Source organism: Triturus cristatus, chromosome 1_2, assembly GCF_964204655.1.
Source record: "Triturus cristatus chromosome 1_2, aTriCri1.1, whole genome shotgun sequence".
Classification (NCBI taxonomy): domain Eukaryota; kingdom Metazoa; phylum Chordata; class Amphibia; order Caudata; family Salamandridae; genus Triturus; species Triturus cristatus.
The window spans coordinates 879,232,949-879,253,191 of NC_140580.1; the positions used below are offsets into that span (position 1 = coordinate 879,232,949).

Here is a 20,243-nt window from a genome sequence, read left to right on the forward strand (position 1 = left end):
CAACTGGTTGTCCTGACTCATCAATATGCAGTCTCATTTGCTTCCTTTCTGGCACGTAATGCTCTCAAACACATAGTCAAACTTTTCCATCATGTTGTCCATAACACATTCCTGCACTTAAAATGTGACAGCAATCAGCTGCAGAAAGTCTGCCACCTTCCAACTGATGAGGGTGTTGCATCAGCTTTTATGACATAGAAGTGGGTTCTCACAGAATAACAGCTGCGTGATACCTTGGTAAAGACGGTATCCAAAATGGTGAGAGGGGATATGTTTTCATAGGCATAAAGTTTGATACGGGTAGCTATAAGTCTTGGACAGGTAGACTGTCTCCTATAGTTTCTGCATGACATTACAAATACTGTCACACCAGTGTTTATGGGAAGTTCATCATGGATCCTTGAGAATGCCTAGCTTATAAATGGGTTGCAAACGCTGTTTATTGTGTCTATCACTGCTGCGAGCAGATATCAGGTGCATGTGCTGGTCAGTGGAGGCAGATTCTTCCTCTATGTCTTCATCCTGTAGCCACTTAGGACTGGACTCCAGGTGTTGACCTTGCTTTTGCGCTTCCGACCAGCAGCTTTGAGTTGGTCCCTTTTGTTGGTAGTTCACCTGAACCCTTTAGCGTTATTATTCTTTTTGCAACAGCCCATACAAGCTTTTTCTCTTGCACTGCAGATATAATCTGTGTGGGGCAGACTCCCACAATACCCACATGACCTGTTAGGCTCTGCTGAATACCAATACAGAATCAGCAGGCTCACATTTGACAGTTCAATATGTTAGAGATACCTCTCTATGTGCAGGAAGTGCCTCCTTCAACGCATGTGACCAAAGAAGTGTGACTATTGCTGGCAGCATCACCATGGCTTGTAGTAGAAAGTATTGCCTCTGTTGGGGAGATTTATATATCCCAGCGAAAGAAAGGTTCCTTAGTTATAAATGCAATCACTGCAGATACAGAGCCCCTATCTTTACAGAAGAAATGTATTTTCTCCCTGAAATTTTTATCTCCCCACAGCAATTGGTCAGATGGGCATAGATGTTATCCAGAAAATCATAAGCTAGAATGTCATATTTGAAGGCGCTCTCATGTACCATAGAGGTGGGCTAGTCACTGAAAGCTCGAGCCCGATTTGAGCCAAGCTTTCATGTGACATCTGCCCACCACTCACACTCTACCATTTTGGACAAAGAGTTAAAATCAAAGCATTAACATTTGATTTAAAAAGGATAGACATATAAATACCAATTTAGTGACTGATTTGTATAAATTGAAAGTAGAAAACCGGGTATTAAACCCTGCTTCCTGCTTAACCAAATGGTGTGATTTCAGGAAAATATTTTCTTTTATCGATCATCCTTTTACTTCATTATCATATACAAAATCACCTTCAAATACATGAGCTCAGAATAAGAGCTGCACAAAAACTAGTGTGCTGATGTATAAGACTATAATGTTGACGTATTTATAAGAATGTGCCCATAAACAGGGTGCACATGACAACTGACTTGCCTCTCAGTTAACTCATGGCATTGTCTCCAGGACCCAGAAGCGGTCAGAAATAGTTCCAAATTCATGTTTTAAAACGAGCACTTTTAATAAGTACCTCTCAGTGCAGTGATAGAATGTGATCTAGTAAGGTCAAAGCTTCCGCATGTTTGAATTTTCAACAGATTTTACATATATTATGTGATTCTTGTCGATACATAGCAACCATCTTCAGGGCCATGCTCGTGCATGGGCTCTTAGTGTCTTGCCAGACCCTTGTCTCTCCCTCCCTGGTAATTTTGGTGGCTCACCCTCATCTAAAATGCCGTAATGCTAAAAGAGGCTTAAAATATTTGCCGAGGATCACACAATTTGTTCTAGCAGTTTGCGGCCTGACATTTTAGTAGCACCCCCACATCTGATTGTGTTGCTGTGTTTCTAAACCCCTCACTTAACACAAAGGAAGCTAGAATATTGACAAATGCGCAAGGTGGGTTACAATAAGCCACCCCCCTCACTGGAACCAAGGAGGCATAGGAGTAACTTTTTTGTTACTGTCCATTTTAAACACTTACTTCAAAGCTCCACTTGGAACACCCTTATAATACATCTCAAAAATAATAAATCTTGTCATTAGGAAGCTTCAAGTGACTCCATCAAGGAATACCGGCTTCTCAACAGCCTTACATATGCAGAGTATCCAATTGCACACATGACCATTTCTTTCAGCCAGCCGGCAAGAAGGCTATTTGGTAGCCTGCCCCTCCCTTGGCCTTACAGGAGGCTCCATACCCTTTTAAACTGCTGCGTGTGAACTGTCGATATGAACCTGTCTCTTTTAGCAGGAAGGCTAAAATTACGGACAATGCAGTCCGTTTAAACACGTGTGAAGGACGTACTCAGGGCTAATCTACGGACAGTCCCTGTAAATTACGGACGGGTGGTTACCCTAAAAGCAGTGATCTTTGATTTAAAACAGGGTAGAAAGAGAGAGACCCACCTAGAGTGTGAATTGTTCAATGTGAAGCCAGATAACCCAGGATCAATCCCGGCTTATCCAAAGGTTCAGCTTGTACAAACTGTGTAGTGCTGGGAAAATATTTTATTTCACTGAGTGCGAGCACCTTTAAATATGAGGGTTCAGAATGTACTTTTACCAAAAACCTCTTGAGCTTGTTTTTATTAGATACGAAGGGGGTCCATGAATAGTACGAATCTAGACCATATATATGGTGAACATAGTAACTGATTTGCATTTGTTCATAAATGGCATACCCATAAGGCAGGGGAGGAGGGCGGCAGGAATGTTTTAAAGTGCATATTTAGAAACTATCACTTTTTTAATACAAACCATAACGCATTGATATATTCTGATCTACTAAGGTGAAACGTTTGAAAAAGTTAAGAGAAATACTTTCTTAAATATTGACTAGACTTTCTCACGATGTTTGTGGCACGATTGACATGCCAAAGTATTCTCAAGGCTCGTTTCGTGCCCAGGCTCCAACCCAATCCAGATCCTAAACCCTTTACCCAAATCCCTTCAATGGGCGGGACTCGTGACTGTAAGAGGAAAGATCGGATCGATCAAAGACACGTGCGGACTCTACTGCCAATCAGCACTTCGAAATTCTGTATGGCGCTGTAGGATTGGCTGGGAAGACATCAGTTCTCCAATCGTAGATCACCTTACATAGTAGCAGTAGTTTCCACCCCTGACTACGCTTATTATGCGACCTGGAAGCGCTGAAGTACAGAACATAACTGGTGTTGAAAGATCAGCAAACGGAAACGGCCGGGCATGAGGCTGAATTCACGGGAAGTCCGTGTAAGTAGTACATGCGGGAGGTCACCGTGGTGTGCACTAGAGGCGGACAAGCCAGAGTGTTCATAAGGGTAGCAGACTTAGCAGTTTTGGTTGCAAAACCCAAAACACAAGCGAACCTTGTATAGTCAATTTTGCACTTACATATTTATGACTCACCAAAATAAGTGTGAGTTGTGCTAAATATGGCATGTATATTTAAACCAGAACTCCTTAACGTGGTTGTTGTCAGATCATCTCTGTTTTATTTGCAACATAGCTACTGGGGGCATATGTACAAGCCCCTATCGCCACGGGAACATCACTATTTGTGACGTTCCAGTGGAGATAGGGGCCTTCCCTTATGTACAAGGCAGCGTTAAGCCACTTAACGTGGCTTAGCGCTGCCTTGTACATAAGGCACCCTTTCACGCTATGGTTAGCGTGAAAGGGGCGTGCATTAGGTGTTGTGGTGGGTGTTCCATCGCAACACCTATTGTATTTGACGCTGCCGTCTATGTACAAGGGTGGTGTACATAGGAGGCAGCGCCAAAATGAAGACCAAGAAAACCCTGGTCTTAAGGTGGCGAAACGAGGAATAATGCATTATTTCTCTTCGTTTTTGCTTTTGCATGTGTGCTGCCTTGTGCAGCACACACGTTAAAAGCAAAATGCCATGGTTTGTTTATGTACAGGAAGATGTCCCTTATTGTACATAAACCTTTTTAAAAATGCCTTTTTGTAACATATGTGTGCTGCACGAAGCAGCACACCTGAAAGTTACAAAATGGCATTTTAGTATTGTTTATGTGCAGGAAAGGTCCCCTTCCTACACATAACTTAGCGCCATGGCAGGGGGAAACGCAAGGCTGCACCACATTTTTGTAAATATGGTGCAGCCTTGCGTTTCCGAAGTGGCGGAGCGTGTCTTTAAGCACAGGAGACTAACAACACGCTCCGCCACTTCGACGTACATATGGCATCATGTTTCCTAACGCCGTGCGGTATTCTGTGTGCTGTGGTTTTGGGCGAAGTGCTTGTAATGCTAGATTCAAAACTACAATTCCCGTAATTCTAAGTGATGCTTGTTAAAAGCTCAGCACTTGGTGAAGATGCAACAACGTGAGTCCGATTGTTGGCTGATTTTTTTTATATTAAGTTTTTGTTAATAGATTGTAACCGTGAAGCAGCACACACCAGGAATTGTTTTAACGGAAATACACGTGTCCTTCAGCATCAGACAACCTGGCTTTATTAAATACTGACCTATGCAAACCGCAAAAACCAAAGTAAATGAAGTTTCACATCAAACAAAGATATAAAGGCATATTTACAAGCCCCTTGCGCCACCGTTGCACCACTTTTTTTGACGCACCGCAGGCGGTGATGCCCCATATTTACAAGGCCACGTAAAGCCAGCCTGTGTGGCTTTTCGTGGCCTTGTAAATACAGCCCCTTTTCATGCAACACTTTACGTGAAAGGGGCGTTCCGTGGGTGATGCTGTGGGTGTTCACATGCAACACCCATGGATTCTGCCATATTCCCAGATTTATAACGTTTCGTACGCCTGGGAATGCGTCAGAATCCTATACCTCTCCAGGGGAGGCATAAGGAGGCGCAACAAGGAGAAATACTTTAATTTCCCCTAGTTTTTTTCCTCTTTCTCTGTGTGCTGCATTATGCAGCACATAGAAAAGAAAACCACTCTCGTGATTGTTTTTGTGCAAATCATCCCCGTGGTGCAAGGGTGCCTGCGTTGGCATCCAGTTTTGCACCTGCGTAGGGGAGAGCTCAGGGATAGTGTTGTAAATATGGCGCATTTCTTTGCTTTGAAAGTAACGTAGCGTAGCCAAATGGCTTGCGGCACCACACTGTGTTCCTTTCTTGTAAATAAGGCCAGTGATATATATTTCCAATATGCGGTCTACGAATAACAGTACATTCTCACAGCTTAAAAGGGATGTGGGAAATTCCCTTTCAAAATTTTGCAAGGACTTCATAAAGTGATTGCTTATAGTCTTTCTTTTCAGGCCTCCCTTTGGCAGTTTAACAGGCTTCAGTTTACCAACACCATCTCACTTCACTAAGATTGGCTTCAAATATCTCAACCCTTGTGTCCTATTAATGACAATCTGAAAGAAGACCTGGTGTTAAATTGCACCTTCTGGGGTCATATTGAAAGCCAAAAGGATTCGATTTACAGTCCGCAGAGATGAAGGGGTTATGGGACAGACAGAGAGCTGGAGCGGACGGCAGCATAAACATGTGATTCCCAGCTGTCTCCATAAGAGACCTGTGAATGGAAGTTCTCCAGCCCACCATTCTCTCCACAAACCCCTGCATTGAGTAAACTCTTGCATTCCATGTCTACTCATTAGACCAGGATAGTGTTCCGTAAACCCTGGACTTATTTTCACATCAGCTGTAGCATAAGTGGGCTTTCTTACTCAACCTTATGTTACAAAAAGGGGGCTCTTTCAAATTGAAACATGTTATTGTCGGGGCACAAGTTAGGGGTGTACTAAGTCCACCCCATTACTGTTTTTAGAAAGGGGACTCCGTTCCTCTTAGCACGATGTTGAGAGGTGGCACCTTGTTACCCATCACTGCAGATGCTTGCATTTGCTAACACTGTATGCGTTTTTTGTAAACATCATTCCCACAGGCATCTCCACCTTCATTTGTGTAAATGACCAAGGAGAGGTGATCTTTTAATCGATTATCTGAGAAACTGATACCTTACAAAATAACTCTTATTTTGTCTACTAAACTGCAAATGTGATGCACTTTTGTGATTTGGAGCTGGATAAAGAATACCTGCAGGAAACAGATAATTTGAATAACTCTTCATCTTGTGTAGACCAAAGCAGTTGTGCCCATGCAGTGAAATTCATTTTCAGAAATTATCCTTATATGTGTTGTTCAATTTAATTACTCACTGAGAGGTGGATACCCTTGTTAGCAACTGGGGTAGGTGGAGCATATATTTCCCGCATTGCCCCCTGTTTCCCATTCTTGGGCAGAGCACCCTTATTCCTTGTCGACATAAGTTCCCTTCCCCATGCCATTTCATAGTTTCCATCACCTCTTATTAAACCCATTTGATGGTTGTTGAAGTCAGAAGGTAGGGTCTTCATACAGGAGTCTGGAGCTCCTCGGGTGGGCTGTACTTTCTTTATCTCAGGTTAAGCCCTAAGGTTACAGCAACAGAAGGTAGTTCATGACAGAATTCTATCCTCTGTCCAAATGTCCCTGTCTCTTAGCTTCCACTGCAGACCACACTGCAACATTCTGTTACATCATTCGCTATCAGCATTCCACGTGCAGCAATTCAGACAACAGCTCAGACATAAAGGGAATGGGAATATGTGAGCTACTACACAGGTCTTGGGCTGGTCGTTAAGAAACTGCGACTGTTATTCTTCCTTATGGAGCAGTTCTTACTGCTGACTTCAATGCAACTGGATAACCATGGCCTGCACTGCTTCTCTTTTACAGAAGCCTACCGTTTAAAATAATGCATGAATTTGTTCACACCGTCATTCAGCTTACATAATGTGGCAGTCCTTCATACTTGGAAGTTATAAAGTTGATATCAAGAATGACACACTAAAGTAGTTAGTTATTTGTGCTACATTGAAGTAAGCTGAACTTCGGGCTTAACTTGTCTTCAAGACTCGAGCATTGTCAGCTTCGCAAAGCCTCCTCATACTACTGGTAGCATGGAGTTGCTTTACAATGTAAGCTGTCATACTGTCTTATACTGTGTCAGGCCACTCTCACTGGCATTTCACAGATATGGTTCACACTCACTTATTGAACCAGTACTTCTGCAGTGGATTATGGTAGACACAATTCAGTTGCCTTTCAGTTAATTTATTTTAAAGTTCTGTTTGCTCATGATTTAATCAACAGTAAAATACTTGCTCAGTCAGTACTGGAACTCTCTTGACACGTGTTACATGTTTTTGTCATGCACCAGAAGAGTATTTCTTCGAACCTTTTTTTAAAAAAAAATTAAATTTTGCAGCCACATGTATAAATAAACAAAAAAGAGAAAAAAAACAAAATGAAGTACCAAGGATCATTAACAGAGCACATGAGAACACAAAGAGCAAAACAAAATTATAGACATCCATTTACAATTACCACACATATAAGGTAAAGCGAGATAATTATAAAAATAATACCGTAGATTCCTAGTCCCATTGGAGACAAGCCCACACCCTTTTAAATTTTAGCCAGGACGGGGACCTTTAGCTTTGGCTAATGCTAGCTCCAAATTTTCCTTAGTAAGACCCAAAATTCATTAATATTTGAATCCACTCTTTGAATCCAAGATCGAGCAATACATAAGCGGGAACATGCCAAAATAATTGAAACAAGTGATTTCGTGAGACAACCAACCTCTGAGACTAACCCTAACACTATCTCCTTCTCTGAAATCTGGTTATCATGACCAACCAGTGTTACAAGCGCAAGGGTTACATTAGACCAGAATGTTTTCAACATGCATTACATGCGTCACATGTAATGAACATGTGACGCAAATCTGCAGCATATTCTTGACACTTTGGACAATATGACTTAGCAGGTGATTGAGTGTTAGCCCACTTGCAGATTCGCTCTGGGGTATAATAAAGCATAAATATAATTCTATATTGCTGAAGTTTCAGATTAACTGAAGTCACTGCAGAGTCTATAATTTCCAAAGATTCCTGTACCTCATCTTTGGTTATATTAAAATTGAAAATCCGACTTAGCTTGGCTGCTATCTGTATACCGTCATCACTAACAGCTGCTATAAGTTTCTGATAAGTTTTGCCAATAGTTCCTCGCCCTGTAGTATGAAAAAATACAGATAGTACCTCAGAAGGATTAGATAGCTCTAATAAACCCCGACCACGAATGAAAAAAATCCCTCACTCGCAAATATTTTAAAAAATGGGTCTGTAACAACCCAAATTCTTCTTTCAAGGATAAAAAAGATCGGAATCCCTGTTCGTCATACAAATGGCCGAGCTGTAGTATACCCTTACGCTGCCACTCTTTCCCAACATAGTCGTGAAATATGTTAGGCAGCATGGGATTTCCCCATAATGCAGTATATACATGGAGATCTAAGAGTGTATATTCCTTACTAATTTCATGCCATATCCTGGTAATGTCCCTAACTACCTTGAATCAAACCCACTTAAAGAAATTAGGGTCAGACGTTTTGTACAATAAAACCCCAGGATTTGGTCCGCAGGCCAGCTGGTATGAGAGCCAATTAGTACTATTGGGCCCCTTAAGTAAACTCTGTATTCGACCGGCAAATGCAGCTCAAAAATACAGTTTAAAATCTGGGAGTTTATTTAGATCATTTATTGTATACGCCATTAAATGCTCCACCGATGTATTGTTTGATTGTACACATATATCTTAAATGCCAATAAAATATAAAAAGATCAACAACAAAAAAATCTGGGAGTTTAAAGCCGCGTTGTTTGTATGATAGTTTTACATACCGGATGGCTCTCCTTGCGCTTCGATAGCCCCAAATGAAGCTGCCAATGGCACCATCTAAACGCTTGAAAAACGTCAGCGGCACCCTTAGGGGAATCGTACGAAAGAACTACAAGAACTTCGGAAGAATATTCATTTTAACGACGTTGGACCTCCCATATACACTAAGGGGAAGCCAGTGCCAGCATTGTAATTTTGCCACCACCTTCTTCAGCAGTGGTTCATAGTTTAATGTGATCACATCGTCAACTTGGCTACTAAGACAGACTCCCAAATATATTGCCGTTCTTGTAACCACTAATGCTGCTGGGGGAATTTCAAGTTGAAAATTCAAAATCGTCTGTGTCTTATTCAAATTTAGTTTTTAACCGGAAAAAGAACCATATCCCTGGGTCTCTTGTGTAATTTTAGATAAAGCGGTGACTGGACTAGTTGAAAAAATAGCAATATCATCCGCGTATGCGGTTAGTTTCAATTCCAGCCCATTAAGAGGGACCGGAAGAATATCAGCATTACGCAGCAGATACTTGATAAAAGGCTCGATGTAAAGAGCAAACAATAAAGGGGATAGTGGGCAACCCTGCTGCGTACGCCTTGGAACAGCAAAATAAGATGAGGAATGGCCATTAAGCTTAACTGCAGCTATTGGGTTCCTATACAGTTTCTGTACCGCCGAGATAAACCTTTGACCGAGACCTATTGATGACATTGTTGCCCATAAAGCTCCCCAAGTTACCTGGTCAGAGGCCTTCTCGGCATCCAACATCAACATCCCAAACTGCTGGCCCAGTTGGCCAGAAACATCAAACGCAGCAATCGCTGTGTTAATATGCGCAGCCGTGTCTCTTCCGGGGACAAAGCTGTGCTGCTGTTTCGGGACTAAAAGATGAATAACTGGGGCCAGTCGGGATGCGAGAATTTTGGAAAAAAGTTTTACATCAGCATTAATAAGTGATATGGGCCGATAAAGCTCATATCGTCTATTGGTTTCCCCTTTTTTGGGAAAACAATAATGTCAGTAGTATTCCAAGTGGAGGGACCATCTTCCCCTTGCATAATTTCGTTACATAATGCAAGAAGGACGGGAATCAATGTACCTTTAAAATTTTTTATAGAATTGAAGCAGAATGTTATCCTCACCTTGCCGGCAGACAGAGCATTAATCGCTTCGACTTCCCCAACATCAACATCTTTTTCCATTGGCTCGGAGAGCAGTGGATTTAAAACAGGCATCGCACCCTCCTGTATGTAATCCATGGCAGTTTGTTGGATAAAACATACTGAATCGCCATATAAGTCAGCATAAAATAGCCTGAATTGTTCCACTATATCTGTAGATCTAGTGTAAGCCAAACCATCTACCCCTTTTATTAATTTAATATGTGATCTGGCCCTTTGATTAGCAATTTGGTTAGCCAACACACGGTCCACCCTTTCCCCGTATTCATATTGTTTGGACTTGTACTTATGATACGTATTTGCTACTTCGTCCCTTAACCTTCTCCCGAGCTTAGCTCTTGCCTCGACAACCTGCTGATAAATCAGTTGTTCACCTGCATCCTTTACTGCAATGGCTCTAGCATGCTGTTACTCCAAATCTAAATAGAGCCTGTGTTCCTGCTCAAGCATGCAGGCACCCTGACGATTCTGTTTTATAATATATTGCAACGTAACCCCTCTTACATGGGCCTCTGACAGTCCCATACTATTGTAATAGGCGCCGTGCCTCAATTATTTTCGATGTACTCCCCTAGTGCTGCTTGCATAAGTTCCACATACTCTGAGTTACTAAGGAGATGTGTAGCAAAGGAAAACTCCCTCACTGATTCTTTAACCCCTGGCTGAAGCTGCACCGTTAACCTCACCGGGCTGTGATCGGATGTAATTTTGGGACATACCACCACAGATGCATTTTCCAACATAATATTGTTGACAAAAATCATACGTTGAATAGTGTTTGTGGTGTTGAAAAAAATGTATAACCCGGTATATTTGGAAATAATCTCCTCACAGTCCTCCAACTGATGTATATGAAGAAATTCTAAGATGGCAGCCCTAGTCTTAAACACATTCTAGTGCGAGCTGCAGCATTAGTAGTATCAATCTTCCTATCTAAGATACAATTAAAATCTCCCATGACTATTAACTCACCAGTCCACTCCAACAACTCAGAGCTTAAATGAAATATAACCTCTGGGCAATCAGTATTGGGGCCGTATACCATGCATACTATAACCTTACGCCCATAAATCATCAGTTGGGCAATTGCCCATCTCCCTTTAGAGTCAGCCGATGTTCGAAGGACAGCAACCCAACAACTCTTGGACTTTAATAAAGCCACTCCTCGTATAGAAATTGATTGCAAAGTACATAAAATTATATCATACCTCAACTGTTTTAACTGAGCCCTGCCCTTGCAGGCAAGGTGTGTTTCAGCAAGCCCTAATAATTGGGTTTAAATACACGGAGCTCCTCCATTACTAACCTGCGCTTTCCAGCTTGATTAAACCCGCCACATTCCAGCACATATATTTAAAGTCCGACGTTTAATAGCATTGGTAAACTCGATCCAGTCATCACCACCCTCATTACATGCCCCTTTCCCCAGTGCTCAACCAATGTGAAATTAACTATACTGTAGCTCTTTACACCCCCCTCCCTACCCCCCCTCCTACTTGTAGACCAATCAGCCATTTTTAAACCCTCCCCCTCCCTTCCTATCCCCCCCAGGACCTACGAAAAGGAATCGCCCTTTTGCTGTCCCAGAATGACAGCATAGTGAAGACACCCCCTCTACACCCTCCACAAGGCCCCCCCGCACCCTATCCATTCTCCCAAAATAAATGTTCCATAGTGACTTAACAAGACAAAAAATAGCTTTGAGATTGTAGAACAATAGATACATTTTCGCAGGTTATTCCTCTCTATTGTCCTAATGATTGCTGCTTTTGAGCATAGACTCATTCCTTGACCGTGGCTTGCCACTTTGATAGGGCTTGTTTAGCGTCCTGCTAATTAAAGAAAAAATGTTGTCGACCATCCTTAATAATCTTTAAGCGAGCCGGTTCTTGCAGAAACACTTGCGAGCCTCCATCGCTTGTCCATTGTTGCCTTACACAAGTAAGAGCGTACAAAGACAGACATTGTATCCACTTTAACTGGAGACGATGGACGCGCCTTTAGATATATCGCTTGGCGTAGCAGAAAATTGCCCAGAAACACAAAAATTGGCCAAGCAAAGTTGGATCTAGCTTGATTACTCTGCGAAATAGACAAAGGCAGTCTGTGTGCTCGCTGAACCTGGGTATCCATATCCCAGTCTGCTAGGTCAGGAATAGCTTTCTGAAAAAGACTGACGATGAAAGCCAGTGGGTCATGGCCTTCCCTTCATCTGGAATGCAAAAAATCCTTAAATTCTGGCACCGCTGCTGATTCTCAAGATCTTCAATCCTGGATTGCATAAGCAGCATTTGAGAATCCTGTGTTTTGACGAGATTTACTGTGTACGTATTGGCCTCTTCCACAGCCACAATGCGCTGCTGTAAGTCAGGGACCTCAGAAGAGAGCTGAGTAACCTTGGTTGTTACATCCACCAGAGCTTGCTTAATCTCTCTACTGTCAGCCTTGGCGTGTTGATAGTACTCTTGAGCCTCGGCTCTCTGACTGACCAACACTTGCATAAGTAGCTCTTCTAACCTGTGATACTTACATTTTGTTTATATATTATTGCAGTGAAATACCAACTAAAATGTTGTGTCCCCAACTGGCTGAAACAACAAATTGACTTTTCTCCTTCCTCAGAATAAGCTTTTGCTATTATTTAACAGGTGTGACTCGCAGTGTCATGTGTTGCACCAGTCCTCCTGCAATGCACAATGATACATGCATCTTGACCTCATCACAATTATGTTACATTGCATTTCAGGTCACCCCTATTTCAATTATTTATGCAGTCAAACATGTGCTCAATAAGTATTGGAAAAAATCCTAACATCCTTTTTAAGGTTTTTGCATGGGTGTGGAATTCCAATCACCAGACACCTAGGACATATTGTTTGTAGTCAAGGACAACATGTTTTCATGTTTATTTTGTTCACTCGACAAGTAGTCCCAACCCCTGGATTTGATGTGCACAGACTCGCAGGATATTCCAACTCTGCCACTACCATTTCCTGTCTACTTGCAACCCCAACATGATTATTTGCCGAAAGGTGGCAAAATCACAACCGTGCTAGAATTCAGGCCCGGATATAATGTGAGCCGAAACATAATTGGAGACGTTATTAGAGATCTGATATAATAAGAACGCTACAATTATTTGTCACCTCGCTGCATGGCACCAAAAGGGACAAGTAGAATTTTTTTGTAGGACAAATAGTTTTTTGCAACACATAGTCCCTTGGACAAGTAGATATTTTATAAAATTTCGAGCCCCTGGATCTTGCCATGAAGAGTATCACTTTCATTTGGGGATGCTTGATTGCCATTACATTAAATTACACAGCTTGTCTGGGCAAGCTATATTGGAGCTATTGTCTTCCAGCCATTACATATGGCTCTCTGTTGTACGGAGCAAAACTCCATAAACCTCTGTTAATAGCAGTAAGACAAAATTTTGGTCTTCCGACCTGTACTCCAGTTCGTCAACGGAGACTTTAATTTGGCCTTGTTAATTTTACCCTGATGGCGGACCTACAATTGGTGAAGTTTTGTGAACGGCTAAAAATGCTACCACAAGAACTCTAAAAAAGTTAACATGAAGGGAGCTTTGTGATAATTCCAAAATATACTCAAATGGTATTCCGAATTTAAGCATAATTTTAAATAATCTAGATCTGAATAAGGATTGGAATAACAACCAAAACTGTAGTGTTTTCAAGAAATTTGCAAAAAAATCCAACAATTGTGGTCTCTTTTCTGTAAAATATAGGCCCTCTGTAGAATTGAGCTCTTATTGCCAACATTTATTTAACCTGAAACCAATAATCAGAACAAAATAGTTGAGGTTCAAACTTTTACAATTAGCACATTTACTATCAGGCTGGAGCTCAAAGGATACTTTCTCCTCTAATACTGTAGATGTTGTGGCTATAGGTCGTAATCCTAGTCTCACATTATTTGTCTATGCCCTTTTGGTTTGAGCTCTTTGTAGACTTTTTTGGGAATCCATACATTTTAAGGTTGGGGCTACACACAATAAAGGATGCCACTGCAGCTTGTGTCATGAGCACTGACACATAATTAGCCTGCAGACTAGTTAAATATTTGGATCTGTCTATTATCGATCTCGAAAAGGCTAATGGTAAAATGTTTGCCCATGAATGCACTGAAGGATAGCATTGATTGAGGAACACTGCAGTTGCAGTAATAAGACCTTATCAGCCTGTTCTGACCGAAGAAGGCTGCAGAAATGTAAAATGATTTGAACTTTGCGTGTTAAAAATCTTTTTATGTAGTCATATGATATAATCAATGCCTTGTACACTGCGGTTTTTTTGAGTTTGGAAGGAATTATGTGATAATGTTTACTTGCCTTATTATCTTTTCTTGGTACTCTACTTATTATGAACATCTTTATGATACTGGACAGAAGGTTCTATGAAAATTCTATAATGTTATTGCATAAACATCGGGAGGAAGGTGTTTTTGAAATAGTGTTAATGCATATTGTAATGATTTTTATCAATCACACAAATTGGAAATTGCATGATTGCAAAATCTTTTTAGGGGTGAATGTGCTACCTAATTAAAAAACACTTCTGTTTGACACTAACATAATTAATAACTTGTTACCATGCAGTGTGTTGGGGGCTAACAAATATACAGTTAAATGAGCAAAGGGTGACATGATTGATGAACTGTCAAGGCTGTGATCTCTATGGCTTGCATTGTTTGTGTTGAATACAGACAGTAATCTATTTGTTTGTTTGTGTGTGTTTTTTTTTTTACACCTTTTTGTTTCATGAAAGCATGTAGTCACAATATTTTAATTTGTTTTCACTTTCACAGCCTGATATTTCATTGATGGCAAATATTAGAGAGTAAACATCCTCCATTTATTAAACATTGCAGAATTGTAACCTAATAGATAAAACAACTCTTCAGCTGATATAGTAACTTTTATTCATTTGCAAGTTTTTTGTGTTTATACTTTTTCACCCCTGCTCTGTAATTGTGTGCCCTTTTCTTCCCTATATTTCCCTCTCTTGTTCCTTGATCTAGTAAGCTTACGTTGGAAATATATGTACTGCATTTTAGCTTGTAGGCATTATACTTTTCAGAAAAGTTTCCCGAACTCATCTTTGCTACAGAGGTGGGTCTGTATGGCTTTCACGATGGTAATATAATGGTACATCATTTCAAATACCTTTTTACACAATTTCGCTAATCCATGAAACATAAACATGGAGTGTTTTTTCTGAAATATTTTGTGTGATTTTTGTGCAGGTGGAATTCCTTCTGTATTTAAAATGGACAGGCGACCCACAACCTCTTGACGCAGAATGGAGAAGCTGTCGCGGATTGCTAAACCACACTTACACATGGAGCAAATTGTGACGTGGAAGCTCATTTAATAAGAACCAGTGCCTCTAACATTTTAAATTAGCGGATAATTTTTTGGGACCCTGCAAAATTGGATTTTGATATATATATGTGTGTGTCTGATAATAACGTTCAAGGTCCCACTGGGTGTACTGAATGAATAGTGATAACAGGATTTATGGCACTACTTCGAGCAACGGAGATCAAAACTAGACTGAGAAACATGGAGCAGAAGAAAGAAATGCATTCCCTCTGGGCTGACATCATGACTACTTTGCCAGACTCTAAGGAAGGATTGGGTCTTAAATTCACAGAAAAAATTGACACAAGTATTGTATTTTTACTTCGAGAAGCAGCAGATCAATTGTATAACAAGGAAAACCACAAATGTTTGCGGACTAGTCAAGTAATACTGGACTATGCGTGGGAGAAGCTGAATGGTGGAACCTGGAAAGACGTGGACAAAGAATGGAGAAGAGTCTATTCTTACGGGTGCCTTTTTAAGGCCTTGGGACTGTGTACTGATGAATGTTCGCTCAGAGAAGCTGTAAGAGCCTGTGATATGGGACTGTTAATGGGATCGTCCATTCTGGACAACATTCTTGTCAGAATCATAAATATTTTCCAGAAATATTTGGCATTTGGAAAGAGATCTGCTGAGGTAGAAAACAGAGATTGCACTACAAAGAAAATGAAGTGTGAATCTGGCCCCTTGCTTCCAGTGATTAGTAAGGAAACTGCAGTTCCAGAACTTTACTGTCCATCCCTACAACACTTCAAAGATAACTACCTTCTCCCTCAGAAGCCAGTCATATTAAATGGGGTGATTGACCATTGGCCTTGCATGAAGAAGTGGAGTTCGGATTATATATCTGAAGTAGCTGGATGCCGGACAGTGCCTGTAGAGGTGGGTTCTCGATATACGGATGAAGCTTGGTCGCAGACCCTTATGACAGTTGATGAGTTTATTAGTAATTTTATAGTAGATCAGCAGAGCAGAATTGGATACCTAGCTCAGCACCAGCTTTTTGACCAGATACCTGAACTGAAGAGCGACATTTGCATCCCAGATTACTGCTGTCTTGGGGAAGGGGATGAAGAGGACATTACAGTGAATGCATGGTTTGGCCCAGTGGGAACGGTTTCTCCTCTCCACCATGATCCCCAACAGAACTTTTTAGCTCAAGTAGTAGGAAGAAAATACATCCGCTTATATTCCCCTAATGAATCTGAAAATGTGTATCCACATGAGACTTCCATCTTGCATAACACCAGTCAGGTGGATGTAGAAAATGCAGACTTGGAGAGGTTCCCTGAGTTTAAAAGAGCTGTGCACCAAGAGTGTATTCTATCTCCTGGGCAAATTCTGTTTATTCCGGTCAAATGGTGGCATTATGTGCGGTCACTTGATGTGAGCTTTTCCGTCAGTTTTTGGTGGTCTTGACCAGTGGCGTAATAGGATGTTAACAAGAACTCATAGCAACTATGCATTCAATTTAAAACAGTGTCGCTAAACAAAGCTGATAGTCAGTTGAAGGAATCAAACTTAGTCAGACCTGTTGTAGAGGTGATTAAAACGAAATCTTCTGTTATGCCCCTTGTACATATTCCAGACAACTACGGGCAAATGTATTGACAATTTTAAACATTGTGTTCTTTTGCTTGTTGAATACCTCATTTCAGGGTTGTTTCAGCTTCATTCTGACATCAAACTAGGAGCTCAAGGAGGCTTATTTAAAAAGAGCAATTTTGCAATTCTCACCTTGTGTACAAGAACAAGTTAGGGAGACATTGGGACACCAGAGGATGTTTCTGGCAAACCTATTTCATCGTAAAAGCTTGAATGTAAAGCAAGTCGCCACAAGATACAAATGAGTGTTCTGATCATAACAATGTTATAAAATATACCAGTTGTCTGCTATTGCAAATCTATAAAATCACTGAGTGAGCAACATTTTTTGTTAACAACATGACATTTTGCACATTGAGAATTACATGGGAATGATTAGGATGGCGGTGATTACTCGTGCCTTAAGCCTTGGTTATTCTGGCATTAAATGCTCTTAGTTGAGGCTCTGATGGTACACTCATTGTGAGAGTGAAGGCCTTTGTTTACAGGCTTTGCTGACAGGAGAACAATTTTGGGTGCTAGGCAGGCAGAGACCCGGCGAGCCCAGTATCTTCCTTGTAATCTGGCTTCTTGTTTACCGTGGTAGATTGCTTCTGAAAAATAACTTGCTAACTTTTAGCTCTATAGAATATGTCGAGCCACTCCTCCATGTTTTTCTTCCAAGTCCTCAGTTCAAATTCTGTATTCTTGGAAATATAGTTCTGTGACAATCAAAGTGAGAATTCGGCTTGTTGGCAGTAAAACATTCAGTATACAGACTGCTTTATATTACACTGCACAGCCCTTCCAAACATGGAGGGATATGTCCTGCTCATGTGAATGTACTCTCAAAATAATGAAATATTTTGTAATTGTTAATGAACAACAGAGTGTCTATTGTAGGGCAATGTGGCACTTGTAAAAAGTAATATTTGCACCCATGGCCTTGTTACTTGGTTTTTGGTGATTATTTTCTGAAAGAACCTGTTCACAATACTTCCCTGCGTCGGCCTCAATCTATCAAATAAATCCTATGTTGGTAAGGACATGTGCCTCAATTAGTGTTCGTTTTTGAGACTCAAAGAAAACATCTGTAAAATGAGGGGCTGGATGAAATGTTGAATAAGCAATTAAACGGTAAACAAAACGAACCTTTTATTTCTTTAAATACGTTCTATGCACCTTAACACAGAGCACTGACAAATTTATAGTAAGTGTTCTAACTTCTGGTAGGCTCACTTATATTGAGAACAACTGTAACTAAGCATATGCGTTAGTCTTTCAGTAGCAACAATAAAGCTGAATCTGACCTTGAACCATTAAGTAGTACTTGCTTCACTGCCTTTTCACAGTAGCAAGTCCGAGGTGTCCGAAATTGTCACATACTGGTTGGTATAATTGCATCCATCATCGTAAGCGTAACTTTTTTCTGTCAGTTGGATAAGCAGCATACAGAGGCCTATTCATGATTTGCACAAATGGCCATATTCAAACTGTTTTTCTTTGGTTATTTGTTAGAGCAATGGAAGAGTTTTGACAAGAAATGTTCTACACAGCAGCCTACCAGTATATGGATGATTTAGCTTTTTGAGTAGTAACACGTAGAGAAGTTACTCCTGGGCGTGATGGCTGGTGGATGATCAACAAAGACGTGACAGTACAGATAATGTTTCATCATACATTTTTTTTATAGTTTTTAAAAGGAAAGTGTATTGGCATTTAGTAAATGACAATAGATTATAGGGAATAAAGTAGAAGAAAGAAGAAATCTTTCAACAGATTATATTAGAAAACAAACAATAATATAAGTTAATCAACAATATCCTATGAATAAAAGTCTATATACAATATCCTTGCAAAACAAAAGTAAGAAAATGATTGTAAGTATACCATAAAAGGAAAGTCATAGTAGCATTGATAAGAAAATCAAGATTACGGTGGTTTGGAAACCTCTTCAATTTGAGGGTTATGAAAGGTGGTCAATTTTGCCCAAAAATCTTAAAGATTTGTGGCTGGAAGCCAAAGAAGGTCTCTTTTGATGGCAAGTATTATGGGAGTAACATATACTCTGTCTAATCTATGATTATACCACCATACTTGAAATATAAACTGCAAGAATCCTTCCAAGATTTGTTTTTTTGTTGAAATGCTATTGCAAGAAGTAAATCCAATATAATAATTATATCACTATAAGAAGACCAATCTTCTGAGAGGCTATCTAAAAATATTTTTTTTAAATTTAAAGGAATATGTGTTTGAAAAATATTATGTATCTGTTTCCAGATGTTCGGACAAAAATGATAAGTAGAGGTACATTCAAAAAGCATATGTTTAAGATCAGAAGGAGTTGCATTACAGGACCAACAAGAAGGAGAGGCAGTATAACGTATCTTATGTAAAGTGGAAGGCGTAAATAGACGATTATAAATAAAGAATAACGTTTGAATGACATTAGCTACCCTTGAAGATTTCTGAATTTTTAGCCACAATTTATTCCAAAGAGAAATAGAGAAAGAAACACCTAAATCCCATTCCCATTGCAACTCCACATCTGTCTTTTCTCTCATATCTGGAGAAGTTTTAATGTTATGATATATTTGTGACGCAGAAGAGTAGGTAAGCAAGGTAGAAACCATATGAGCAGAAGAAGTGATGGGAGAGAAATCTTCTGGTAGATTATTATAAATAGGGCTCCTAGTTTTATGGTATTGTTTGTGTGCCATTTCCGTCTGTATTTTTTGTGTGCCATTTCCGTCTGTAATTATCCATATTCATTTTTTGCTAATTTTATCTGTAGCTATCCATATTTATTTAGAGTTTTCTGGAAATATGAAGCTGAAATTAGTATATTTCCAAATGTTTTTCACCGGTAAATATGCACTCATGCTTGGCTGCCTATCAGGTTTCAATGCTGTAAACACCCACAGAAGATAAATCAATGCGCTTATAAGAAAATATGCAAATTTCAGTATCAACCATGTGCATATCTACTGCTGCTAAAGCCTCTTTACTAAAAGTCCTTTCTTTTTTTATCCCCCTTACCTATCAATCCACACAGCTATTGGCCTGTCAGTCACGGCAGACAGTATTTATAATTACTCAAAAAGCAACCTAATTTCCGTTTTTATCCATAATTAAAAATACAGACAAGAAAATGAATGTTTTCTGTCTGTATTTATCTGTGAAAACGGAAAACAGGGAGCCTTAATTATAAACCAAATGAATAACCAATATTAAAGAATTGTATTTAATTGAAAATGAAGAGGGAAGGAAGAATTGTTGT

The 20,243-nt window shown here is 40.1% G+C and overlaps 2 protein-coding genes across 2 annotated transcripts in view; both read left to right on the top strand.

Moving 5' to 3' along the window:
* The first annotated feature begins 3,202 nt into the window (after positions 1-3,202).
* KDM8 (lysine demethylase 8) lies at positions 3,203-18,276 on the top strand. Its single transcript, XM_085609326.1, has 2 exons — positions 3,203-3,323; positions 15,256-18,276. The coding sequence occupies exon 2, from the start codon at positions 15,530-15,532 to the stop codon at positions 16,793-16,795; it is 1,266 nt and encodes a 421-aa protein (XP_085465452.1). The 5' UTR covers positions 3,203-3,323; positions 15,256-15,529; the 3' UTR covers positions 16,796-18,276.
* FAAP20 (FA core complex associated protein 20) overlaps positions 3,219-20,243 on the top strand; it is a 96,028-nt gene continuing 79,003 nt past the window's right edge. Inside the window, exon 1 of the mRNA XM_085609329.1 lies at positions 3,219-3,323. The gene's annotated coding sequence lies outside the window, so the exon portion shown is untranslated. The remainder of the gene's footprint in view (positions 3,324-20,243) is intronic.